The 24,746-nt window shown below is 34.7% G+C and overlaps 6 protein-coding genes and 1 long non-coding RNA gene across 10 annotated transcripts; 4 read left to right on the top strand and 3 right to left on the bottom strand.

Annotated features, from left to right (window-relative positions):
• Window positions 1–4: 4 nt before the first annotated feature.
• LOC139109269 (ZZ-type zinc finger-containing protein 3-like) lies at window positions 5–4,026 on the top strand. 2 transcript variants are annotated; one of them, XR_011546810.1, is made up of 8 exons: window positions 5–871; window positions 930–1,086; window positions 1,164–1,399; window positions 1,478–1,600; window positions 1,680–1,842; window positions 2,059–2,285; window positions 2,377–2,552; window positions 2,650–4,026. XR_011546810.1 is itself a non-coding variant. In XM_070668195.1 (5 exons), exons 1-5 carry the CDS (start codon window positions 485–487, stop codon window positions 1,929–1,931), a joined length of 1,155 nt encoding a protein of 384 aa, XP_070524296.1. In that variant the 5' UTR covers window positions 5–484; the 3' UTR covers window positions 1,932–1,969. The 2 variants fall into 2 exon arrangements, 1 of the variants encoding a protein (XP_070524296.1); XM_070668195.1 differs by lacking the exons at window positions 2,059–2,285; window positions 2,377–2,552; window positions 2,650–4,026 and having other exon boundaries at window positions 1,680–1,969.
• LOC139109263 (SET domain-containing protein SmydA-8) lies at window positions 1,599–5,531 on the bottom strand. Of its 3 annotated transcripts, XM_070668187.1 has the most exons (11): window positions 5,330–5,531; window positions 4,833–5,245; window positions 4,633–4,691; window positions 4,109–4,328; window positions 3,737–3,987; window positions 3,482–3,649; window positions 2,960–3,186; window positions 2,660–2,870; window positions 2,356–2,501; window positions 2,034–2,274; window positions 1,599–1,931 (listed from the first exon to the last, which is right to left on the bottom strand). In XM_070668187.1, the coding sequence occupies exons 2-10, from the start codon at window positions 4,845–4,847 to the stop codon at window positions 2,042–2,044; spliced, it is 1,530 nt and encodes a 509-aa protein (XP_070524288.1). In that variant the 5' UTR covers window positions 4,848–5,245; window positions 5,330–5,531; the 3' UTR covers window positions 1,599–1,931; window positions 2,034–2,041. The 3 variants fall into 3 exon arrangements, with proteins under 3 accessions (XP_070524288.1, XP_070524286.1, XP_070524287.1); XM_070668185.1 differs by having other exon boundaries at window positions 1,599–2,274; XM_070668186.1 differs by having other exon boundaries at window positions 1,599–2,274; window positions 5,356–5,531.
• A 173-nt stretch (window positions 5,532–5,704) lies between these two features.
• Window positions 5,705–8,634, top strand: LOC139109274 (voltage-dependent anion-selective channel). The gene is made up of 6 exons (XM_070668201.1): window positions 5,705–5,858; window positions 6,570–6,900; window positions 6,983–7,104; window positions 7,339–7,447; window positions 7,527–7,735; window positions 8,108–8,634. Exons 2-6 carry the CDS (start codon window positions 6,581–6,583, stop codon window positions 8,197–8,199), a joined length of 852 nt encoding a protein of 283 aa, XP_070524302.1. The 5' UTR covers window positions 5,705–5,858; window positions 6,570–6,580; the 3' UTR covers window positions 8,200–8,634.
• Window positions 8,635–9,325: 691 nt separating this feature from the next.
• Window positions 9,326–12,083, bottom strand: Csn4 (COP9 signalosome subunit 4). The gene is made up of 8 exons (XM_070668193.1): window positions 11,898–12,083; window positions 11,749–11,828; window positions 11,140–11,258; window positions 10,914–11,050; window positions 10,730–10,844; window positions 10,456–10,645; window positions 10,010–10,387; window positions 9,326–9,938 (listed from the first exon to the last, which is right to left on the bottom strand). Exons 1-8 carry the CDS (start codon window positions 11,978–11,980, stop codon window positions 9,805–9,807), a joined length of 1,236 nt encoding a protein of 411 aa, XP_070524294.1. The 5' UTR covers window positions 11,981–12,083; the 3' UTR covers window positions 9,326–9,804.
• A 570-nt stretch (window positions 12,084–12,653) lies between these two features.
• Window positions 12,654–14,889, top strand: LOC139109280 (uncharacterized). Its single transcript, XR_011546812.1, has 4 exons — window positions 12,654–12,802; window positions 12,904–13,353; window positions 13,513–13,600; window positions 13,760–14,889. It is a non-coding gene; the product is annotated as an uncharacterized lncRNA (long non-coding RNA).
• Window positions 14,890–15,627: 738 nt separating this feature from the next.
• LOC139109273 (C3 and PZP-like alpha-2-macroglobulin domain-containing protein 8) lies at window positions 15,628–19,696 on the bottom strand. Its single transcript, XM_070668200.1, has 6 exons — window positions 19,342–19,696; window positions 18,761–18,918; window positions 18,511–18,650; window positions 18,275–18,399; window positions 18,033–18,178; window positions 15,628–17,882 (listed from the first exon to the last, which is right to left on the bottom strand). The coding sequence occupies exons 2-6, from the start codon at window positions 18,768–18,770 to the stop codon at window positions 17,392–17,394; spliced, it is 912 nt and encodes a 303-aa protein (XP_070524301.1). The 5' UTR covers window positions 18,771–18,918; window positions 19,342–19,696; the 3' UTR covers window positions 15,628–17,391.
• Window positions 19,697–21,834: 2,138 nt separating this feature from the next.
• On the top strand, window positions 21,835–24,698 carry LOC139109268 (probable ATP-dependent RNA helicase ddx17). Its single transcript, XM_070668194.1, has 3 exons — window positions 21,835–22,884; window positions 23,279–23,333; window positions 23,525–24,698. The coding sequence occupies exons 1-3, from the start codon at window positions 22,876–22,878 to the stop codon at window positions 24,694–24,696; spliced, it is 1,236 nt and encodes a 411-aa protein (XP_070524295.1). The 5' UTR covers window positions 21,835–22,875; the 3' UTR covers window positions 24,697–24,698.
• The last annotated feature ends 48 nt before the right edge of the window (window positions 24,699–24,746 follow it).

Raw genomic sequence — 24,746 nt, 5'->3', positions numbered from 1 at the left:
TATTTGCAAAAAACCCCGACCGTGGGTCGTTTATTTAATCGGCGACGACATTTAGATGTACAAAAATTATTAAAAATTTCATATACATAGGTATATAAAATTGAAATAAAAATATAATATAAACTACTACAACTACAACTGCTTCTACTAGGTTAAAGCGAATTATTGATTAACACAAACTTTCTTTTTTAAATATTTTTTGCGTTAATTATATTAGTTTATACATTGTTTTATTATTTTTTTGTTTAATTTTTCTAGTTGTCGCATAAATATTGGATTTAATTCTGTGTTCTTATTGGTTGATAACAGTCGCGAAATACTGAGTCAGTTTTCCCTCTTAAACATTGCATGCTTCATGGCACAAGAAATGTTTTTCTTAAATGTTTCTAATTCTAGGCTAATTTAATCGTCTACCAATTTACAGATTCGCACAAGTATGTTTTTCTGTTTGTTGTTTTTTACATTTTGATTGAACAAATTGAAAATGAATGATGAAGAAACGACATTTTTTAACGAAGAGAACGAATTCTATTTCGAATCCGATCACTTGGCACTGAAAGGTAATAAAGATTACCATGCTTTCTTGAAAACAATAGTTATTCTCGAGGCTCAGAGAGTTAAAGCTATAGAGGATTTAGACAAACTTATGTCTGTGCGCGCCGAGGCGTTAAATGATCCGATATCATTCGTCGCAAAATTGCAAAACGGTGATTTACCAGAGCTACCTGGTCCACAAAAAATTGCAGAGATTCCTTATGTTGACTGGTCCCAGTACAATATTCCATTGTCAGATATACGTATGAAGCCACAAACTCGACAAGGACATATATTGCCTAAATTACAGTCAAAAACCGAAGAGGAAAATGGAAAGGTACATATTAAGGTATATTTAGTTATAAATTTTGTAATAAATTTTTTTTCTTTTTAAGATTTTAGTGAGAGGTCGTGCTTTTGATGAAACTAAACCTGAAACTTTCAATCAGTTGTGGACAATGGAGGAACAAAGAAGACTTGAAGAACTTTTAACAGTGTATCCACCAGAAGAAATAGAAATGAAACGTTGGACTAAGATAGCAAATGCATTAGGTATGCTAGTAATATGTTGTAATATATTTTTTTGTAAATAAAATATTGTAACTGTTTTTTTTCTTTTTTTTTTGTAGGAAATCGAACACCTAAACAAGTGTCCAGTAGAGTACAAAAGTATTTTATTAAGCTTTCAAAGGCAGGCTTACCAGTACCAGGCAGAGGTCCTAAAATAAAAGTAGATTTTAAGCGAAGTTTAAATAAATATCGCTACAATCATTTTTTATTTAAACGTTCAACTTTCTTTCCACATCAAGATACTTCTTTTACTTTCTCAGATGAAAGTAAGGAACAATCTATAGTAGAAGAATCTGTAAGTGCATGTTACTGTTTTTTTTTTTTTTTTTTTAATGTTAAAAATTAAAGATTATTAATATTATATTTTTTTTAGGAGGACGATATAACAAATGGAGGAAGTGATGATAATTTTGAATTAAGACAAATCAATTTATTGCGCCAAGTAAAAGCTGAAAAAGAACAAAATTCTCCTACATATAAACATGTCGGATATAAAGTATGTGTTATTTTTTTTTTTTTATAGTTGTGATATTATATATCGTAAAATTATTGTTTATTAATTATTTTTCCAACAGTGTACAGTATGTGGTGAGGAACCTTTAAAAGGTACTAGATGGCATTGTGCAGAATGTCTTATTGGAATTGATCTATGTGGTGATTGTGCAGTAGAACAATTAGAAGTAGAAAATCCCTCACATGATCCATCTCACAGATTAATTGCCATAAAACCACCGTCAGGTACTAAAAGTTATGACCTGGATTATTTTCCACAAAATTTTTGTAATTCCTCCTACAATTATCTTGATCCAAATTTCCTTCCCGAATAACTTAAATAAAAATATTATAAATAAAATTCAACAAAAAAGATATATATATATATATTATAAAGAATTCTATTCGTTTCTTAAGATTTTACAACAGATATTTACTATAACTCTTATAAATCATTTATAGATTGTTCCAATTGAACTAGAGACTCTTTCGCTACAAGTCCTATTTGGCCTTCAGACGTCTCTGATGGTTCTAAGCATAATATCGTAGCAGCCTCTTTTAAAATATTTGCCGCTTCTATCATTTTGGTCTTTAATCTAGCCTCGTCAATGACATTGGCATTCCACTGACCTTTCGCTAAAAATAGTAACGGTGCGTGTAGCTCGTATAACGTCATACCTGCCAAAAAAGTAAGGCAACAAAGTTATTCGTATATCTTTTTTTAATTAAAAAAAAATTTAAGAAATATTATAGATATACCTCTTACGCGACTATATCCAGGTTCTACAACATTTAAAACTTGAAGCAATAAATGGCACATATCGACTTTATGCTCTAATACAACATCCGGTAAATCGTCTAACAAGTACTCGTCAACTCGACCGTACATTTGAGTCAATGAGTGCCTAAGAAATATTGCATCTCTCAATTAAAAATTTTTTAATAACGTAAAAAGAGTATGCAAGAATGTATAATATAAATAAAAATTAAGCTCGTAAAATTAACTTTTGAATAAAACTAATTTTACAGATATTTTTCATTGAACAATTGCAGGGTTCCGTACCTTAACATCGAAAGAAAAGCATGACGAGGATGTAAAACTGATTGATATTTCTTCATAATGGTTTCTCTTTCGTGAATCGCATCAGCTCCATCGACTCCACTGATAGCTTCAGCAGCGTCCACTTCCGCTTGAATAATTTGAAAAACTTTTTTTACTGCGTGACCGTTGGTAGAAAATTCGCAATGCGTACACTTCCATGTACTTTCCGAGTCTGAAAAATATCATCGATTGCGTAACTTGACTTTGCATATAACTTGAAGAAAGTATAAGAAAGTATTAATAGTTATTATGGTGTAGTACCTAAGGAATCCAGTGGCATAACGATTCCGTTGTCGCATTTATTGCATTTCAGGGTAGACATGTGGGTGCCCAGTTCTGTAGGATCTGCACATCGGGAGCAAGCGCACGCAAAGTGCTTGCCTTCAAGCAGATGCTCTCTTCGTAACATCGTCGGAAGTAACGAGTGCGTGTAACTTGCATAGAGTTCACCGTCCGCAGGAATTTTAAGCGTGGTACGCAATCGTATCCTGTGGATACAAGAACCGTACGCATAATTGCTACTCGCATTTAATACAGAGCGTATCTTCATCAGCATAATAAACCGCGTGAAATTTCCTGGGAATCGAGCGCATTGTATGAATCAATTAAGACAGGACTGTGCATAAATGTATAGCAAGTAAGGTAAGTAAATATCATCCTGTAAATGATCACTGCTGTTTAATTATCGTTTAAAATTTTTTCCGATGGTAATGTGATATATTATTATTACAAAGAATTGTGCTTTTATTTTGTTATTTGTTCAAACGATTTTAATTGATTTACCTGTAATCAACTGGAGATATACTATGAGATGTATTCGAGACACACGAGTGATTCATCATAGCGACAATTGGGTAAAGACCACGTGCGCTGAACCCTTTCACCGTTCGCACTTCGAATGTGTTAATTTCCAAGATTCCACATGCTGTTTGAATGTATTCCTCTGAGAATCTGTGTTAGAAATATTCATTTAAAAAAATTATATGTATCTTTATGAGAGAAATATCTTAGTCGCTATATTTAGACATTATAATATACCTGCCAAGTTTAAGTCGTTTTCTCAGATAGTCCACAATGTTGACATGATCTGACTTCCACTGTGGTTTCTTACACCTTATCTTATTATGCGCCTCCATATTCTTTACTTCTTTGTTCCACCTTTCGACGTTTCTCTCTGACTCCAACAATAGTCTCAACGGCGTTATGCATTCTAATTGCGGAACACCGTTTTCGCTAGTTGCATCGAGCGCGGCATCCACATTAAACTTCTCGTTGGCCTGTACAAACACCTGTCAAGGAAAATAGATTGTCAGATATTTAAAACAGAATATCGAGAACAAACAGTTATATTTTCTATGAGATCTTAAGCGGCATAGAAAAAGCTTTTTAATTAACATATACTTTACTCACTTGGCACTCGTAATTTTTATGTTGCAAAGAATTCTCACAATCTTGGTTGCAAACAGGCCATCCACATTTAGAACATAACGGTTTGTTATCAGGTTCAGGTGGCCAAGGTGTGTAACAGGAAAGACACAAGGGATAGGTACATGCCTTCGGCCCAACGACAAAGGGCATTTCTGTTACAATTTCTTCGCCAGGCTGCAGTTCTCTATTTGCAACCATGTATCTGCATAAAATATTTCTTATTAAATATTTAAATTATTTTAACGCGTATTCTAATAACATATTTATTAAGATTATTGGATTTGGACGATTTACCAATTTTATTATGTAAATCGCATGTATTCATTAATTTACTTGATTACTTTGATGAGATTCTGGAAATATTTAATTTATTCCGAACGACTTAATGCACCGCGCAGTTTCACATTAAAAAAAATACTTCCTGTTCAAGTAATTTCAACGATCTCATATTTTATCTTAATTTAAGTTTAAACAATTTATCAATTTCATTCTTTCTTTTTTCCTACCTGCCAACCTGATCATTCTGTAACACTTTATACGCCGGCGATGCGAATGCGCCACTTTCCTAAAACATTTTGAGAATATAATTAATTCTTTTTAAATAAAATTATGTAAAATGTTATTTAATATATAGTACAAACATCCTTTAATAAATGTATCGAATTGATCAGAATTTGATTCAAGTAACAAGTATAAGCTGACGTACCGATTCTTTAGACATGTTCGATTGAAAATTATGCTGGCGAAAAACAGCTTCCTTCCTCAATGAGATGCTGATGCCGTATTGATTAAAGGTCTGTGCTTGAACTGAGCCAACGACTGGCTTGCCGCACTTTATATTCTTAGTTTATTAAAAATATCGCGCGTAAGCTCTGCCAATTTAGTTATACTAGGGTGCGTAGTGAGATTTGTGCTGTTTTCGGACACAACGTGACCACGCTCCCGGTATATTTTTGGACCGAAAGTTCGACGCAAACGCACAGAAGGATCTACAAGCTTCTCATAGTTTTCCGCTCAGTGCAACGATTGTATAATACAAATATTATACAATCTCGTTCATCGTTTCTCGTAATTTCCTCATTTTATTATTATTTTTTCTCAACGACGCCGATCTTATACCTGTAGAAAATAAAAAAATTCTTAACCAGCAGCTTGATAAAAATTCGAAAGAAACATGCAATAATTAATTCTGGCAATAATTACTTAATTTGTTAAAAATTCTGTTTTACCAATATCGTTATCTTTCTCGAGTCTATTTTGTTTAATTTAAATTGATCGACGGAAGCTTGATCCAGTCACCGCAATGCACGCAAATTTAAATGATCCGATGTGTAAATAATTCGACATGTTGAGCCTGACTTCAAAGTTTTCAAATCAAAGTAGAACTTGTCTTTCGCTTACGACAATATACAAACATCTCCCGCATTGTTTTGCCTGGACGTAAAGTTTTCGATCGCCTAGACCGCCGTCTAAACGTTTCAAAGGGTCAGTTGCCGGAATTTAGGTGCAAACGCGTCGCGGGAGACGCGTTGCGGAACGTCGCGTCGGTGGCGTGCAGAAATAGGCCTTGCGCTTGTTCTCGCGCAACGTTACCGCGCATGCGGGTCTATCGTCCTAGGTCGCACGACTTTTTCTATCTCTCCTCCCTCTCTGTCTCGTCTCTCGCGACGTTGGTTGCGCGACTGTACCTGTGTAAGAGTTGCGCATTTTTCGTCCCGTATCCACCAAAACTGTAAGTACACCATCGTTGTAGAATTTAGCTATCGCGATAGGAAATTCGTCGCGTCGCGAAACTCGAGTCTCGCAGGGTAACCTCAAACGGGGTATCAGACGCAGAAGAGAAGCAAGTCGGGCCATAGGGTTCTCAATTTCGTTCTCGGAAAACCGGCATGGGATCGCAATGTCGTCTGCCTTTAACTCGCGGGAAAACGTCAAGCGGGATCGGGTTTTTAGAGAAAGTCGCGTCGTCGGGCGAGCGGAAGCTGGTCTTTTGACACGCGGCGGCACGTAGAGCGATTTCTAAGTTAGAACCCCGAACAATCGAGACATCAGTTGGTCGAGCTTATGTAATACTTTGCGCGACAGGTCAATACTATTCCGTTCGTGCATACGTTGCAATTTACACCTCACGATATCCTATCACTGTGGATTGTTTGCTTTAGATTTTTGGCGATGATAACTAGGATTTTTTTATGACCCAAGAAAATTCTCTTTCTTTAGACTTGCAGACGTATTTTAAATTATTTAATGAATTAATCCGCACGTAAGCGTTTAGCTTTATTCCATGAATGGATTAATGTACATACATGTATATAATTTAATTATATAGTACAGAATATATTGTTGGCATATGTATCTAGATACATATGCCTTTTGTAATCTGTTTTGGTTAAGATTTATTCAATGAGAACAGTGGCAAGTCATTAAACAGATATTTCTATAGTGTTGCAGAATATGGCTCCTCCAACATATTCTGATCTGGGAAAGAATGCTCGAGATGTATTTGGTCAAGGTTACCACTTTGGTTTGTTCAAACTAGATGTGAAAACCAAGACTAATTCTGATGTTGAGTTCTCTTGTGGAGGTGTGTCTAACCAGGATACAGGAAAGGTATTTGGTAACTTGGAAACAAAGTACAAGTTCAAGGAACATGGATTGACGTTTGGTGAGAAGTGGAATACTGACAATACTCTTGGAACTGAAATCAGCATTGCCAATAAGTTGCTCAATGGTCTCACTGTCGGTTATAGCTGTACCTTCTCTCCACAAACAGGGTAAGATATCTTGCAAGTACCAAAAACTAGAGTGCTTTATGATTTGTAATTATATTTTGATTTACTATTTTTATATTTGCAGCTCCAAAACTGGAAAACTGAAGACGACTTATAAACATGAAAATGTCTCTGCAACTGCTGATTTTGATCTCAGTCTGTCTGCTGGACCCTTGATTTATGCTTCTGGGGTTGTGGGTTATCAAGGTAAATTAAAACATTAGATATATGCATTAATAATAAACTTTAATAATATATTTTTTATACACATTAGTTTAAACAAATTTTAATTTAGATCCTTATGCATCCATCCCTTTGTCCTAAATCTATATTTCCTTGTTCTGAATAAATGGAATAACTTACAAATAAAAAGTAAGCCTGTCATATGATTTAAATATTAGTTATTTAATTATTTGGATGAATATATTGTTTATTTTATAGGATGGCTGGGTGGTTATCAGGCTTCCTTTGATTCACAAAGAAACAAACTTACAAGGAACAATTTTGCTCTTGGATACGTCGCTTCCGATTTTACTCTTCATAGCGCTGTGTAAGTATAATTATAAAAACATCATGTCTGATACATTTTTGTTTAATTAATTAATATTTAAACAATATTTTATTTTTAGAGATAACGGTCGCGAGTTTAACAGCTCCATTTATCATAAAATAAAGCCAGATTTGGAAGGAGCAATTAATTTGGTGTATAATTCCAGTAATAATGTAACTCAATTCGGTATTGGTGCAAAGTATAATCTTGATAATAATGCTAATATTAGAGCCAAAGTAAATTCTAATCTACAGATAGGTTTGGGATATCAACAGAAACTACGAGACGGTGAGTAATGTAAAAAAAATATTTTCTTAAAAATATGAATAGAATTCTAAATATTTTTATAAGTGCAAAATGCAATATAAATTATTTTAATAACGTTGTACAGAATGTAATATATTATTTAAACACATTTTAAAATCTAAATTAAAAAAAAATGTTTTTTGTTCACGGTAAAAATTTACGATAAAACAACATTCTATTAATAACTAGTACTTTGACAGTCACACTGAATAGAGAATAAACTTTTGGCAGAGTGACAATTTCACAATGGTCTATAGTAATAATTTAGTAATATATAGTTATAAAATTAATAAATCTTACAAGTACCCATTTATACGTTAATAAATAGTTAAAAAAGTAAATATCTACTTACAGGTGTAACTTTGACGCTTTCCACGAACATTGATGGGAAAAACTTTGGCTCTGGTGGCCACAAATATGGCGTTGCGCTAGATCTTCAAGCTTAAATACGTACCATATAAATTAATGCTTATTACGAGTAAACAAAAAAAATTATCCCATAAAAATATATTTATGACCTCTGTGTCATAACAAATTGGCGTGACAGTACATGCTTCAAATAAATATTACCTGTAAAATGTAGGTAGATTGATCCTTGAATAGATGCCACAAAATATCATTCGAAATTAGTTTATCACATTAGTCTATTATACATAATTGTGACCATGATTCAACAATATCTTTTATGAACAATATGAATTCGTGTTATACATACGGATTTGTACTGTTATCGTACTAAAGTTACACGCGCAGTTTTTTTGTCAGTTCCTGTTAAGTAAAATAATTTTCATCATTAAAAATACACTGAAATATATAATGTGAAATAAAGAGAGAAAAGGCAATAGTATGAATTAAAAAATATAAAGATATTTAACTTGTAACATTTGGTTTATTTGGTTGATAGTAAGTATTCATATTATTAATATACTTTATATTCAATTTTTCATATTACTTCGTATAAATAATTTCCAAATAATGCAAAATATTTTTTTGAAACGCTATACTATTTTAATCATATTTTTACGAATTTTGTGTTTGACTGGATAGGACCAGATTAGAATATATATGATACTCATATTTTTATGCAATCAAATAGTGATAGTTGACCTAATCAAATGTGATTGATTGACAGTAAATGAGTATATATTTTTTTGGTATTATCATATATTGATATAATGATATGCTGCCTTCTCTAATTCATATAAATAATACAATTATGTAAACTTGTATAGATTACAATATTAATAATCACTTATGCTATTCTCATATCGTAAGAAATGGATATTTCCAAGTTTGTTCCTTGTTAAAAAGTACTGCCAGTTTGGCTAAATTATAACGTTTGTCTCAAATGTTAATGAAAGTATATTCCTTTACAAAATTTTCATATATAATCACGTAAATGTAAAAAATAATAATGGTCATATTTTCAAAAAGACATAAGTAGGACATATATGTATAATTCCATTGCTTTATTTTACATAGAAAATAATAATTGTTTGCGAGGTAAAAAATAGTTTTTATTTTCCTCATAAATTATTCTTTATAGGTTATGTGTAGGTTCAATGAATAATATTGTACGAAGTACGAATGTGATTTATTTACAAGAAGAACTTACATTGTTTTTCATCTATATATGATTTTACCTAAATCGATTGCAAATAAACAACCATTTCAATATTTCTCTTAAATTTGCTTTAGTATTGTGTACGATAAAATTATATTAAATTTTTAGGTACATTTTTTTTTAATAAGCGATATAAAATAGTAAAATTGGTATTGCAGAAAATTAAGGATGTAATATACATTCAACATATTTTAAATGCACAATACTGACTAATATCAATTCTAAAAACAATGTGGTTATATTCTGAAATGAAATTTTATATAGAAAACAATCAAACATAATGAATGATGTGCATTGGGCGATATTTATGTCTCAATAATGAGCTCTATAAATATTCACTATTTTGGCTGGCTGTGTATCGTGTACATATTGTAAATAATTCCGATATTTTTCGTTCGACATTTTTCCGTGTTAAACAAAATTTGTATTAATGCACCATTTGATCGTCCATTGCTTTTGCGATCCATTCTGGCTCTGTTTGAGCTATTTTCTCGATTATTTGATTCACTTGGTAACATAGCGATTGTATTTGTTTGTCCCATGTAGGTAAGGTCTCACGTGCTGGAAAAATAAAACGGTATTGATTGCATAAAAAATGATACATATGAGTTGAAAAATTTAAAGCAACTTACTTTCGAAATGTACTATAGAATCGATTTGATCTATATATCCATTCATTCTGCTTTCAGTAATCATTTGGCTGGCAATTTTTTCCGCTTTAGTAGGTGGAATATCCAATAATGCACCTAATTCTTCGAACGTAATGTTGTTGTACAATTTACTAGCAGACAATAAATTATGTTCGATAACAGCACGGTCGAGTATAGTGGAGCCTAATCCGTCAATGGTGCACGCTTTCTGGTGAGGCTGCAATAATGCTTCAAACTCCTGTAATTCAGAACGCCGAATAATACGGTCCAGATACATTTTTTCCAAAATTGAGTAAGCTGGAAGTTGTTGACAGCGTTCGTCTTTAAACAATGTAGCCAGCATTCGACTTCTTTGTTGTCCTGTAAAAAAAATAACGTGAGTAACAATTTAAGAAATGGAATTTGCTTAAAGTTAACTAATTGCTTGCCTGCAGAAGCTAACACTGTGCAAATCAATGCATTCCTAAGAGCCGTCATGCGTTCGTCTTCATGAATGATGGACCTATATGATAATTCATTGTATCTCTGAGCTGCTTCTATAAACTTTCTTCTATAATCTAGCACTCTTGCATAGCACACTTTATAATATATTTGCAACTGTTCATTTTTAGATTCAGCCTATGGAATAATAAAAAAAGAATTAGATATCAAAATATTAAAAAAAAAACTTGTAAGAGAGAGAAAAAAACGAAAAAACTTTACCTGCAAAAGTGATGCTCGATTGATAAATGCTTCAGCCTGTACTGGGTCATCATCTTCCAAATATAATCTAGCAATTTTAAGATAAGTTTCAAGTTTGTAGTCAATGGTATACTGCCTGAAAAAATTAATTTTGTTAGTGTCACTAGTGAAAACAATAAGATTAAATAAAATATGTATATATTACTTTTGTCCTGTTTCCAGTGGTATGCCAACTAAAACATTTGCAGCTTCTCTCCAGTTCTGATTACGTTCATAAATATCAGCTAAATGTTGCCTTATGCTAGCTACTTGTTCTTCAAAGGAGATAACACGTGGTTGAACCTACATAAATATCACATCATTTTAATTAAAAAAATTTGTAATTTAAATTATCTTTAGTTTTGCCTTATCAATTAAAGAATAAAATTTACCTTATCCAATGTATAATGTGAAACAGCTTTTGATATCTCATCTGGCAAACACAGCAAACGAGTGCTGACATCAGTTAGTACTTGTCTTGAGATTACTAGGCTCACATTTTCATTCACAACTATAATAAAAGTTTATTTTTAGTATTAGTTTTAAAAAATTATTTTACACTTATTTTTGTCTCTTTGAATGTAAAATATAATACACTAACTGTCTGTATCTTAATGCTAAACTGTAATTAGTACTTAAAATTATATTTATGTTCCCTTTTCTTTCATCTCTAATCATATATGTGCATAAAAAGTGATAAAATAATGTTGCATAAACATTTTAATGTTATTTCAAAATAGAACAATGTACTATATTATTGTCTTGTTACAGTTATATATTTTGCAATTATAATACTATCGCAGAGCGATAATAATACTTATAGTATCTTTGGTAGCTACTTTTTAATCTAGACTATAGAATTACATTCATCTTATAACCTGTTCACGACATACTAGGTCGCGCTTAAATCTCGCGAAATTTTCGAAGAGGATATCGTAGTCCTCATTAGACACTTGGCGAGTCTACAGATGCGAAGTGCCAATGAGATAAAAATAACGTACTCGCTTCAATGAACGTCTTCAGGGCATCGACTAGCTCCTCGCCGGAAGAAAACACTATCATGTCCAGGGTTGAGCGGTATCTAAACAGAGAACGATTCGCTCATGAATATACGATCTGATCGTGACTCGGTTATACTCGACGCACATACTTCTCGGCTTGGTCTTTGTGGGAACCGCCGGAATGCGCCAGATTACTGAGTTGTTGACGCACAGAAGCCACCGTCACCACCATCTTTTCGCGCGATGATTTCACTAGCCACTGCTAAAGCCGCTGATTTCTGTGCAGAGAGAGCCGAGAGAGGTCCGAGAGATGCTCGAGGACATGCTCGCATTTCAGGAGCCCGTTTACCAGCGCCTCAACGGACACAGAACTACGTAGTTGACGACGTTCTCGACTGGTAACGTACCAAGCGCATGGTTTCTGATTTTATTTCACGCTACGTACCACACCAGAGTGACAGTAGGGCAATTAAAAAAATTATTATGCAAAAATAAACAGATTATACATTTTTGGAATAATTTATTGACGTAGTTTTCTATTGGTTCAAAAAAAATATATTAATATAAAAACCTGGTAAGCTATTAAAACATTTACATACATGTGCAAATGCAGATTTTGTATTTTTGAATTTTATTTTTACATTTTTATATGTTGCAGTGCTTTAATATAATTTTTCTATAAAGCAATAGTATTTTTTTTAATAGCGTTAAGTGGATATGTGAATTATATAAATATTATAATTAAAAATTTATAGCATATTATAATTTTCTTGTGGTAAGAAATATTATATTGTACACTGAAAGGCAGAGATGGAATTTGCTGCGACGAGCGGCGACGGCGGCTGGCGTATGTGATTTCTCCCTCTCTCGGCCGCCGAATAGGGTGGGGGGGAGAGTAGTAGGGCGCGCGATCCTTTTCCCTCAGTCATCGGTGACCGATACTACGCTACACATGTACGAGCGCGCTTCGTGTGTGACTTGACACACACCACGCTAAGGTCACACATGACTCTAGTCGCCGTCGCCAAAGCAAGTGCCATATCTGCCTTTCAGTGTACGTACATACATATATCTAGATATTTGATTACGTTATAAATATGTATAGTAATGTTATAGGAACATCTATTCTGCATCTTTGCACGTCTTGTGTTCTAGGCATACGTCGAAACAACACTTTTCATTTTCTTCACACTCGTGATCGGCGTCACAGTGTTTAGGTGGCTTGTACCATTCGTGAGACCTTGGACATTGAGCCCTCAAGGGTGGACAGTGCTTCTTCGGCTTCCACATTGTCATTGATTCATGCCAAGGTTCCTCGATATGTGACTCGACACCGATAACAAACCTAAACCAGGGAAGATGGAAGTACCAGTTGTATTTTGATTCGAAAGCGGAAGTATCACTTTCTCCGTTCGGGCAACAATAGTACTGATGATCTCTCATTTTGCACCAATATTTGCAAGAATTCGTATAAGCCTCCGTAAAAATAAAACATAACGATAAGAGGCACAGCAATTTTCGGTCCATGTTCAGGCGCTTTCAAAAATGGCAATTAAAATCGTCAATTACTGGCTGGTTATATTTTACTTGGCCTCACTTTAAATGGTAAGAATTTTAGCTAGAAAATAATATCGATTATATATTTTAAATATATGTTATAATTAAAATAAAACATAATAATGCGAAATAAAAATTACAACAGTTGTAAAATCAAGCTTTCATGTTACATAAAACCAATAAAAATAATTTCATATTTTTCTCAAGGTTTATACTTATGGCACAGTAGTCCACGAGCCGTTTGACGACAGTTTCGCGTTTAGCATTTCTTATAAGCGAAGAAGAACTCTAAATGGTAAGAATTTTAGCTAGAAAATAATATTGATTATATATTTAAAATATACGTTATAATTAATATAAAACATAATGATATGAAATAAAAATTACAACATTTGTGAAGTCAAGCTTTCATGTTACATAAAACTAATAAAAATATTTTCATATTCTTTTCAAGATTTATACTTACGGCAGAGTAGTCCACGAGCCGTTTGACGACAGTTTCGCGTTCAGCGTTTCTTATAAACGAAGAAGAAACCCGGCCCTACCCGGCGGAGAGTTGTAAATCGTGCGGCACCTCTAATGCGTCCATCATATACAACGAGACATGCTCATGTGCTGCACGTGCTCATTTTCACATGTCAGTTTTTTCTCATCTCTTTTTAACTACTTGGAAAAATCTTAGAAAACGTCAGAAATGATCCAAAGGACACGTCACATTCGTGCTGGAACGTTATTCTTGTCAGAATGGTCAGGGCTGAATCTACGAAACGAACAAAGCGTCTGAAACTTTAATTGTAAAAAATCGAAAACAGTTGTCGTAACGTTAAAGAAAATTGTATAAAAATTTTTTCATTTTTCATATTCTCGTACTGTCACATCGCGCTGATTGTTAGTCGGTCGTAAGCAGACGATTTCGATCTTTTCCCGTCTTTTGCGCTTTTTACCTCAATGTGTTAATTGGCAGAGCGTTTATATGCTACCCTGAAAGCGAGACGAAGTTTCGTGCGAACTTTGAATTTTTCCCTCCGCGACGTTTCTTAAGAACACCATCTGCAAGATGGCATTACACTCGTCAGCCTCGATCTACTTTGCTTTGTGTTAAAAAATCGCGTTGTTTCGCCGGTACACGGTTATTTCGAAGTAACACGAGATAAAAACGCGAAACGCCCTGTCCGAGTTTCGCGGCTTGAAAAAGACAGCGCAATTTGTCTTCTAGATTTATCAAGACTAAATAGAAAAAATTTTTTTATTAAATAGCGCTTGAATGTAAGTTTGCTAAAATTAGGCTGATTAATACATTGTCGATTTTCAATCGATAATACCAGCGTGTGTTATTCATTTTCGCGAATAGCATCAGCATTCTAATGTTGTAGTAGTTTAACTTATTTCTCAAAAGTTAAAAATAATAAATATTTATACGACGCAAGTGACCGAGCTGAAGTTTCACCGAACGCACCGAATCGTGATGTCGCAAGCCCGCAGCCAATCAGTGATGCACATTTTCAAACAGTTAACAAACTGTAATCGAGTCGGTGGTACGCGAGAGGATAGTTCGCTTGAATAATTACCGAAAATTAACGCTGGTCGTCGGATTTACGCGTATGCAAGTGATGAATCGCGAGTGTTTGCTTTATGTGATACGTGTAAGTGTTAGCGATACGTCTCGTGCATTACAGTAGCCGCATTCGAAAGCGAAACGACAAAGCGGTTGAATAGCCGCGATATCTTGTGGTCGGAGGTGCGCGAGCGGATCGTTCGCTTGAATAATTACCGAAAATTAACGCTGATCGTCGGATTTACGCGTGTGCAAGTGATGGCTTGCGAGTGTTTGCTGCGTATGATATGTGAGAGTGTATCTCGAGCGTCACGGTAGCTGTAATCGCGGGCGAAGTGACCGCGACGAGAACCAAGGATAAGGCGAGGAGGACGAGGCGAGGAGGACGTGGCGAAGAGGACAAGGTGAGGAGGACGTGGCGAGGAGGACAAGGTGAGGAGGACGAGGCGAGAAGGACGAGACGAGGAGGACGAAACGAGGAGGACGAGGCGAGGAGGACGAGGCGAGGAGGATGAGGCGAGGAGGACGAGGCTAGAAGAACGAGGCGAGGAGGACGAGGGGCTTGAATGATCGCAAACTCTGGGGGTCGGAGGTGCCAGGCTGTATTACTTGAAGATGCTCATAGGTAAGTGGTCCAGCAATAATTAATTATTCATTTTACCGACAGTTTTTCATTTATTTTGCCATCAATTAATTTCAATTTAATTTATCAATTGGCTGAGAACTATATATGGGGCAATGGGGTAATAATGAAAAGTAGTATAACGTTGTCGCATATTTGCATTCGTGATATACATATATTATAATATATACATACAGAATCTTAAAAAGATATTTTCCATAGAGAGAAATTAATACTTCTGCCGCATATCTTAAAAACATTTCCACTTTTACAATGCTCTCAATTTCAACATCTTGTTCTACTTTTTTAATATTTTTTAAATGTACAATATTACATTACGCAAAATATTCTATAACTATAATCGCAAAAGATCAATGTGGAAGAATTTTTACTACAGCTTTTGATCTGTTGAACATTTTTTTGCTTTTCTCACCTCTTATAAGCGTTTCAAGGAAGTTCGAAATAATTAGCTACATATAAGTACGCGTTTCTATCTCTTATAAATCTTTAATTATAAAAGAGAGAAACTAATTGCACATTGAATCTCATCCACAAATTTATTACACACGTGTAATAAATTTCATAAAAACCCTGCCTACTTCGTGAGTCATATAATACAGTATAATCGTCGCAATACATAGTTCACAGAAATTTACATTAATTACATTTGTTATGTTACAAGCTACGTATATATATATATATTTTTTTTTTTATACACAAATAATAGAGATAGGAAAGTAGAACTGTGATCTCTTATTGAAATAGCACTTTCAATTAATAAAAATCTAGGTAGATTTGTGCAGCCTCACTTCTAATACGCATATATCTTATACAACATCTGAACATTTGTGTCCAATAAAAAATAAGCGAGTATTCTACAAGAGAAAATACCGAAAAAAAATAAATAAATAATTTTAAAAAGTGTAAAATTGTTTTAAGATATCTTAACATTTTTCATTATTTATATGACAATCTTTTTTTTCCTTTGCAGACAATATCAGTAAAAAAAAATTGTTTTTAATATTTTTTATTGATTTATTTTTGAGAGATAAAATAAATTTATTTTTTCTTTTTTTTTTATTTCTCTTAAGAGTGTTACTTTAAAAGAACTTTTAAATCCTTTTATATAGCCACAAATATATTGCAGAACACTCGCTTAAATTATATTCTATATCAATGTGCTTCTTTTGGTTCGCGTCGTTCCGTTATCGGTCGTTTATTATCATATCACAATATCATAGATAAAATATTAGGATTCTGCTTTACGTCTTAAATTGGCCGTCATTTACGGATTAATTGTAAAACCCTGAGTAGTCACTAAATTAAACATAATAACATAACAAGCTTATCTGTCTCACATACAGAATTAAAGAATTTATAAATTAATATCAAATAATTTTAAAATATATTAAACCGATCTTATCTTCTCTTTTTTTACGCGTGTAAAAAATAAAACTTTACAATAATTGTATAACTTAATTTTTAGTTAATATACAATTTAACAATAATATCGATACGATAAATTAGATTTTTATCTGTGGTCTTTTTCTTAGTCCAGTAATAAGCTTTTAACAACTAATCGTTTAATAATTATTTACATTTCCTAACTAATCTGTATAAACTAGTATGTATAAATAATATCTGGTTTAAATATATTAATTTGTTTTTGTAATAGGAATGGAACCAATACTATTTGATACATTTTTGCATATTCCAGAGAAAAGAGTACGCGTCTTTAAACTGTGCTCATTGTACAAGTCATAAATTATTTCCAATTATTACGACTAACTAATGCACGCACAAATAATTTAAATTGAATTTTTATAAAGAGAATTTATCGGATTTAATTATAGCATGCGCAGAATATTTTGTTTCGTGTAAAAATAAATACATTTTGTTGCCCATCACTTTATCTTCCAATACATTCGACCCCATAGTTGTCATGTATGACCAAGGTCTCGTATTCCAAGTAGGGCGTTTCTTGGCCGTTTAGCGGTATATAACAGACTTGGTGATTCGGTTGTATTTTGCCAATGTGATAGGTACCTTCGTGTAATACTCTGCCAACAAATAGAGCGAAACCATCCTCGGTTTCGCCGGCGGGTAAAGCATGCAAAGGCACACTACCCTCCCAAGATTTAACCCAGTTCACGTCCTTGCCACACAACACTTGAAATTCCCGTTTTTCGTGGCCATTGCCGCCCCAAGAGAGCACGCAAACGTTATCGCGAATACCGCCTGGAGTAACGCTGCCTTGATGATGCGCTCGACCGATGTATAAACCATCCTCAGAGGCCATTACCGCGTTTCGGGGTAGTCCAAACGCCTCGTTGAAGTCCACCCAGAAGTTACACGTGTCCATCAGTTGCTGTCTGATAGCGGGCGAAGTAAACTGACATTCTGATAGCACAAGTTGTTAGAAAAGAAAGTTAGGTTTTCTTCATGTGTATGTAATTTAGATTAATTCACAGAGGACGTTAATGCAATTATTTTAAGAATCTTTAAAGAAAAGCTAAGCTTACAATAATGTGCCCTAATGAGTTAACGTACCTTCGATTATCCACTCTCCAGTTGCACCCCAAGCGGTACTAACTCCTATGTAATTTATGACAAATGGACTTTTATCTTTATAAGACATGAATGGCACGTCAAAGTCATCCTCGCGGTTTACAGTTAACAGTCCGTCGCAAGACCACCTATAAAATAGAATTCAATTAAAATGTAAAGTGCATAGTTTCATATATTTGTCTCATTAATTTGTCCAAGATAAAATATATATATAAACTTCTTACTGTATGAAAATATCACATATCTCATCAGGATTCAGTATGTCTCTAGTATCTGCCTCTGCCACATCAGGTTCTGTATTATTTCTTTTTATCGCCGACATAGTGTTTCCCCACCCACCAATAACAATCTAAGATGATACAAAAGTATGTGATAAAAAATATTTGTTCTTTAAACAAAATTATGAAACTTATAAAATACAAATGTGGCAAAAGTAATTATTGTATAAAGCAAGTATTACCTCGTATACATTCGAGTCACCTCCAAGGTGTGTCCGTAGAGCAATTCTTGCATCATGGCTAGCTTTAATGCCTACACTAACGCTATTTTTTGTGATGGGCAGGTAACGATAATCGAGACTGTCCGCAGTAGTAATTCTAACTGAAAACAATAAATTATTAGCTAGTACAATTGGGAGGGTAATTATTTGTTTATTAAAAAGAAAATTAAGTTCTGAGCAATTGCAAGATGCAATTCATAAGGCAACTCACTCGGGCTCATTTTTTGAATAGCCTGGATTCTTTGAACATATACAGGAATCAATATTAAAATGACTCATACTAGTCATACACGGCTCGTATTCCCGTAGTGCCGTATCGTCCACGTATTTGACGAATCGTTATCTCTCATTATCTCGATCGGTTTATCACTTAAAACAAATGAATATTACGTTAAAGTTTCGCATACAAATGTGTCGTTTGCTATCGATGATTAATATTGAGTCGTGAATGTAGTGTATGCAATTGCTTTCTCGTCAATTTTCCCCATTTCGAATAAAACGCTTAACTCCGCAAAAAAATTCTCTTCGATGTGTTCATGCATAAGGTAGCGAGCGCATAGTCGTATGATAAAGAGGAGCACAATGGTACATTCCCGTGAGAAGTAATCGTGAACTTTTGTGTTTTGGGGAGCTTCGAGCGGTCAGGTCGGCGCGACGTGCCGAGCATCGTTGCGTCCGAAATTGTGCGCGTGATGCAACACCGAAATTCGAGCATGTGCCAGCGCGGCTATGTCGACATGTCATTCGGCCTGCTCCGACTGTGAGGCCAATATTCGCACGTTCGTGACTCACAGATAAGAGTGATAGGCATGACAGCCAAGTTGCGTATCGCCGCCGCTTATCGGGACCACTTGCAGCTACGCGGGTACGACGAACGTGCCGGAGAGCGAGCGACCTTATCCGATCGAGGAAACGGCGATCGGACGTCACGCGGTGATCGCGTCGCGTGTCGATTTTCCGTGAGCCCTCACATCTCCCACACGAGCGGAGGTCCCGTTGCCGTCGTGTTGAGATTATACATTATTGGCGGAATGCCGACGACGCGTTGCGATTCCGTCGACATATCGATACTTTCATCTCGATGTTCTCAGCGATAAATTTAGCACATCGGATAGTTTTCGCTGACCGCCGGAAAAATACTGATTACCCCTCCCGCGATGCCGCGGGCATTGGGGATTTTAAATAGCATGATGCGATATCAGATCACCGATAATGCCGTCGATGCGGTATATCCTCGCGATTGAATCCTTGCGCCTTTTGGAATAAAATTTCTTTACGTTTTCGATATATTGCGCGCCAAGTTGAATTTTAAAATGTCCTGCGAGGTGTACAGGTGTTGCGTAGCTCAAAACACTTAATAAATGTTCACCAGAAGATACGATCGTATCAGCTACTTTTTCTCTCGAGGGTCAAGATTTTACTTGCATCAGCTTAAAGAGAGTTTCATGTTCGGAATTAATTGTGTTCGACTTTCCATTCTGATTTTACTTTCTGTCTACTCTATGACGCGCGTAGATACTCGCACAATGTTCCTGAAAGGTCATAAATTATTCATTTCTTGATCAAGAAACGCATATAAATTTAATAACAGTAATAACAATGCGTAATGATGATGATGATAATTACCTTACGTCAATTAAATCAACTTTTTAACATACAATTTAAGCATTTAATTAAAAGCTTATATTGTATCTGTATTTCTATGCTACAATTTTATATTAGAGTTTAAATTCTCTTTATAAATTTACTTATGTCGTCCATTTCTATGCAAAGAAATATTTATAATTAATAAATATTAATTTTTATGTAAATATTTAATAGATTAAACTTTTTTTTTTTAACGTGCTTACATTATACACGAAATTATAACTAGATTCCTATTTCGAGTTCTGGTCTCAATTATAAATTTTGTAAAGTGTGCTTAATTTTTATCGTATGTATTAAATTGAATCAATTTAAATGAAATGGAAAACACTGAATTATATTTTAACAGTAATAATATTCTAAGTAGAGTTTTTCTTTATATTATTAAGTAATTAATAATTAAATGTAATGCACGTTTACGCATATGTAAAATTGTTTCAGCATTTAGAACAGATACACATTTTTGTATCAAACGTTATTCTCATGCTAACGTTGAATATAGCACGCACGTAAAATAATAGAGACATTGATATTCAACTACCTAGGTCATTGCCGTCCAAGTACCTATTGAAATACATCTGGTTAACTTAGGATCAGTGTGCTTGAATGAATATATGCGAACGCACGTGCGTGCGCGGAAAGTAGAAAGCATTAAAAAGGACAACTAGCAAAACTATAAACGTTAGACAGGTGTACTTAGACGTATCCGTATTCCGACTTCCGTTAACAAGTGACAAGGGATTGTAATTTTTTCTGGTTCGTTTGCGGACTTTCAAGTTGTCTGCATGAACTTAAAACGTCACGAATGCATCCGGCAATTTTATACACGCGCGCGAATTATGTTCAAAATTTTTTTTTGATGTACTCTTTTTATTTTATAATCTGTCGATCGATTTGTCAGAGATCGTATTAAAATTATTAAACTTTTTTAAAACTTTAATTTTATTTAAAATTGTAAATTGTTCCCTCGCGAGGTGAGAACTTACAGTAGAAGCTATAAATGTTGAATACAAAGATCATCCGATATTATTATTATTATTATTATATTGTCCTATCTGTAAAAAAATTAGTGTGACACCTGAATTAAATAATAATCGATTTTATTGTTTCAATTTATTAAATTATATATTTTTTTTTTGTTACAGATCGACGGAGTTGCATTCACTACTGTCCAACGAAAGTGTCGTCACCGCCGATTTAACAATTATACGAACCGCAGTCGGTTCGTCGGTCGTCCCGGAAATTCCGCTGAGTATTCGGGCGTAGTTTTTCGACACACGACTTTCTTCTAATCGCGAGTGCCGAGTATGGAACGCGCGAGAGTGATCATAGAGTAATTCTCGCGGTTATAAAATCACGGTCGGGGTGTTCGCGAATGACTTGTGCGCGGAAGGATGACTCGACACGTCCCATCCGAGAGGAGGAGCAGGCTCAGGACGGGCATCCTGCATCAGCGGAGCAACTCTTAGGTAAATATACATTTTTTAAAATAAAATATTAAATAAAAACTTTTCCTTTTTTTTTTAATTAATTTTATGAACCAATTTACACGTGTACAATAATATATTTTATTTTATGTTACAGCCACCGGCAGCAATCTTCAACTCCGCTGAAGCTCATGCAGATCGGTGAGTCGCATAATTTTTTATTTTTTTTCGTAGTTTGCCACGCGCGCGCTATTTTTTAAGAGACCCCAATTAAATAATAAAAGAAAAATGAAACGTTTGTGAGTGGAAATGCAACGCTTTCTACAGTAAAAGTTTCAAACCGTGAGAAATAAAGTTCTCACATTAGATTTGCTATATTTAAGGGAATGGCGAAAAACTTTCTTTTCCACATGGTAACTTTATTATTCAAGCAAGACACTCGGTTTACGTACGTATGTAAAATATTCTCCGGTTGGGAATTTTAATTAGCTTAATTCAAAATTTTCGTATAAACATCTACCGAGATACTCACAGACTAATTAAATCATATCTTAAATAAAGTAGAATTATAGTAGTCGCGATAGAAATAAAAAAAAAAAAAAACTAATTACAGTAATATTTTCTATGCTGTATTAAGAATTAAAATGATACCTGTCAAGAGTTTATTAATAGCTAATTTGTAAATGAATACAGTAGACTGATAATAGTACAAATCATACGTAATGTAGCATTCCATTGCTATACCGTGAACTTCAACTAAAGAGATACCTGTTTTCGTAGGCTATTACGAGAACGACTTTGTTACTATGTCGTGATGTAAAGCATCCTATAATATAGCTGATTATCGTAATAGAATAAAGGCAGGAGCAGTTCTTCCTAGATTTATTTCATGGAATCTTTTGTCGATTGGGCATGTAGGTAGGTCATAATACTGCGCCTCATAGTTCACTATGCAGTTGCACAGAGAGGTGACCCATTGCTTTCCCTGTAAAAGCGAAGAGTTAAATCAGGTTGACTCGTTTCTCTCCGCTCTGTATGGTCGGGTTCCAACCAATGTCACATCAGTATGTGCGTACCGAGATCGCTTTTACCTTTTCGTAGAGCGAGGGAGTGGGCTGCTGGGGGTATAAAACAGAAAACAGCGCTTTTGCTCGCCAATATGTGTGTAGTTTCATCTTAGTAGACACCGGAAAAAAAGTGTCTAGTTTCCAATCGATTGATATTAAGTTGTTATTGAGCCGTGGAGAGTATCAAGATGTTGCTAGTAAGTAGGTAGATTTAATTTTTCAATGACGTAAGGGATATCTGAATATTTCAAAAAGCAAATTAATTTTGTGCATTTATTGTGCACTCGTGGGTATAAAATAAAATATTGTATCTTCTCTCTTTAAATTTTTTTTTTCTTTTTTTTTTAACATTAATTTAATATTTAATTAATTGCTCAGCCTATGTAGTGCACTTATTGTATTACAGTATATTACAGTTTGCAGAAAATATCTTAAATATAAAATTTTTTTATTATCTCAACTTTGAAGTCGTGTAAATTGCTTTGCTTTAGAAAATTTTTTTATTGGAATAACTCATCAATAAATCGGCAGTATTCTCTCAATTTTATATTAGATCGTTCAGCTTCTGATAATATAATTATTTTTTTTTAGAGCGCAGTAATAATTTGTATTATATCAATTGCAAATGCAGAGCCACCTTTAAACAGTACGTATTGATGAATATCCTTGCGTTATTCTCTTTTTATATTTTTTCGTAAAAGTTTCACAAACGTGACTAAATTAAATCACAATAATTAAAAAAAAAAAAAAATAATTTTGCAACATTAAGAATAAATTAAATTCTTCAATTAGAAATAAATTATATTATCAATAGGATCAAATGCCGTTTCGTTGTAGGCTATTCTTTTACTGGCGATAACAGCGGATATGATTACGCTAACACCGTTGCCAGTAATGGATACTTTGGATCTAAGGATGGTTATCAAAACAGTGGAAGTTTTTACGGTGCTGGAGACAGTAATTCCAAATTAGCCAACCATGTCAGCGGTCACTCGTTGATTAACGTCGGTAGTCAGGGTAATGTAGGAGGAGGTGACGTGGGTAACAGTCATAGCGGATATGCCGTGAACGATCGTGGAAATGAATACGCGGGATATTCCAATACTTACGAGAATACCGCTAGCGAAACTTACAATACACCCATTCGTGCAACGTCTATGCCACTCAGAGGATACGTTGGTGGTAACAATAACGGAGAGGCCTTTAACGCGTACTCGAGCGATTTAATTCAAAAAGACTCCGATTTCAGCCAGTACGCAACCAGTAGTAGCGTCAGTAATAAAAGAATACCCGCTTTCCCTGGATATTCTAGGCCGACCCGGGTGTCAGAAAATTATCCCGACGCTTCTGTCGATAGCGACGCACAGGGATATCATAGTTCCCCTGGCTCTTCGAGTTATTCCGAGAGTGATAACATCTACGCGCCTTATTCGTTAGGCGGTCCGATTAGCGAATTCTCGTTTGGAAAGCTGAAAAACGACCCGCTGAACTTGAAAGGAGGCAACAAGTACAGCGGCGTCTATTCAGTTCCGTCCGAGACGCGTTTCACGCGGGGTAACGCCGGGTCCGTGAGTTATAATCGCGACGTACCATCATTCGTGTCGGGAGCTTCCGGGCTGGGTAATCATTTCTCCAAGCCGCACGGTATCTATTCTTCGGTAAAACCGAGTAAATATGGTCACAAGTCCTCGTCTCGCTACGCTCCGAATAGCAGTGTAACTTACGTATCGAGGGAACGCGATGGCTACTATAACATGCCTTATGGCAAAGGTAGTGGAAAAGTCATTATTATTAAAAACAACAGTCCGAGTTATACCGGTCGTGTTTACTCCGACGAGCCACTTTACGCCGATGGGTATAGAAGTAAGAATAATTTTGCAAATGGTTACTCCGCTTCGCCGAACTTTGATGGGTATACCAGCAGTAGTAGTTACGACGGTGGTCCCACTGTACTTAGACGATACAGAGCCAGTGGGCCTATATTTTTGCAAAAGCCTATTTATTCTTAATTAACTTATCATCTTGATTTAAGATTGCGTTTAGATAGCGTAACGTCGAG

Source organism: Cardiocondyla obscurior, linkage group LG17 (assembly GCF_019399895.1).
Source record: "Cardiocondyla obscurior isolate alpha-2009 linkage group LG17, Cobs3.1, whole genome shotgun sequence".
Taxonomy (NCBI): domain Eukaryota; kingdom Metazoa; phylum Arthropoda; class Insecta; order Hymenoptera; family Formicidae; genus Cardiocondyla; species Cardiocondyla obscurior.
The sequence above is the reverse complement of the archived record's forward strand: the minus strand, read 5'-3'. Positions and strand labels throughout refer to the sequence as shown.

Bases quoted from the DNA above. Each gene is read 5' to 3' on its own strand.
- LOC139109268 (XM_070668194.1), top strand. The intron at 23,334-23,524 runs GTACGTATTGAT...GTTTCGTTGTAG, and splicing joins TGCAGAGCCACCTTTAAACA to GCTATTCTTTTACTGGCGAT.
- LOC139109273 (XM_070668200.1), bottom strand. The intron at 18,400-18,510 runs GTAATACTTGCT...GTATCATCTTAG, and splicing joins GTGACTCGAATGTATACGAG to ATTGTTATTGGTGGGTGGGG. The intron at 17,883-18,032 runs GTACGTTAACTC...TTGTGCTATCAG, and splicing joins TGGAGAGTGGATAATCGAAG to AATGTCAGTTTACTTCGCCC.
- Csn4 (XM_070668193.1), bottom strand. From the start codon at position 11,980: ATGGTGGTGACGGTGGCTTCTGTGCGTCAACAACTCAGTAATCTGGCG. The intron at 10,845-10,913 runs GTAATATATACA...TAATTTTTTCAG, and splicing joins CCACTGGAAACAGGACAAAA to GCAGTATACCATTGACTACA. The intron at 9,939-10,009 runs GTAAGTTGCTTT...TTATTTTTCCAG, and splicing joins TTCTATAGTACATTTCGAAA to CACGTGAGACCTTACCTACA.
- LOC139109269 (XM_070668195.1), top strand. From the start codon at position 485: ATGAATGATGAAGAAACGACATTTTTTAACGAAGAGAACGAATTCTAT. The intron at 1,087-1,163 runs GTATGCTAGTAA...TTTTTTTTGTAG, and splicing joins TAAGATAGCAAATGCATTAG to GAAATCGAACACCTAAACAA. The intron at 1,400-1,477 runs GTAAGTGCATGT...TATTTTTTTTAG, and splicing joins AATCTATAGTAGAAGAATCT to GAGGACGATATAACAAATGG.
- LOC139109263 (XM_070668185.1), bottom strand. The intron at 4,329-4,632 runs GTAGGAAAAAAG...TATTTTATGCAG, and splicing joins CAGAATGATCAGGTTGGCAG to ATACATGGTTGCAAATAGAG. The intron at 3,650-3,736 runs GTATATTATAAT...TTTCTAACACAG, and splicing joins AAACGACTTAAACTTGGCAG to ATTCTCAGAGGAATACATTC.
- LOC139109274 (XM_070668201.1), top strand. From the start codon at position 6,581: ATGGCTCCTCCAACATATTCTGATCTGGGAAAGAATGCTCGAGATGTA. The intron at 6,901-6,982 runs GTAAGATATCTT...TTATATTTGCAG, and splicing joins ACCTTCTCTCCACAAACAGG to CTCCAAAACTGGAAAACTGA. The intron at 7,105-7,338 runs GTAAATTAAAAC...TTTATTTTATAG, and splicing joins TGGGGTTGTGGGTTATCAAG to GATGGCTGGGTGGTTATCAG.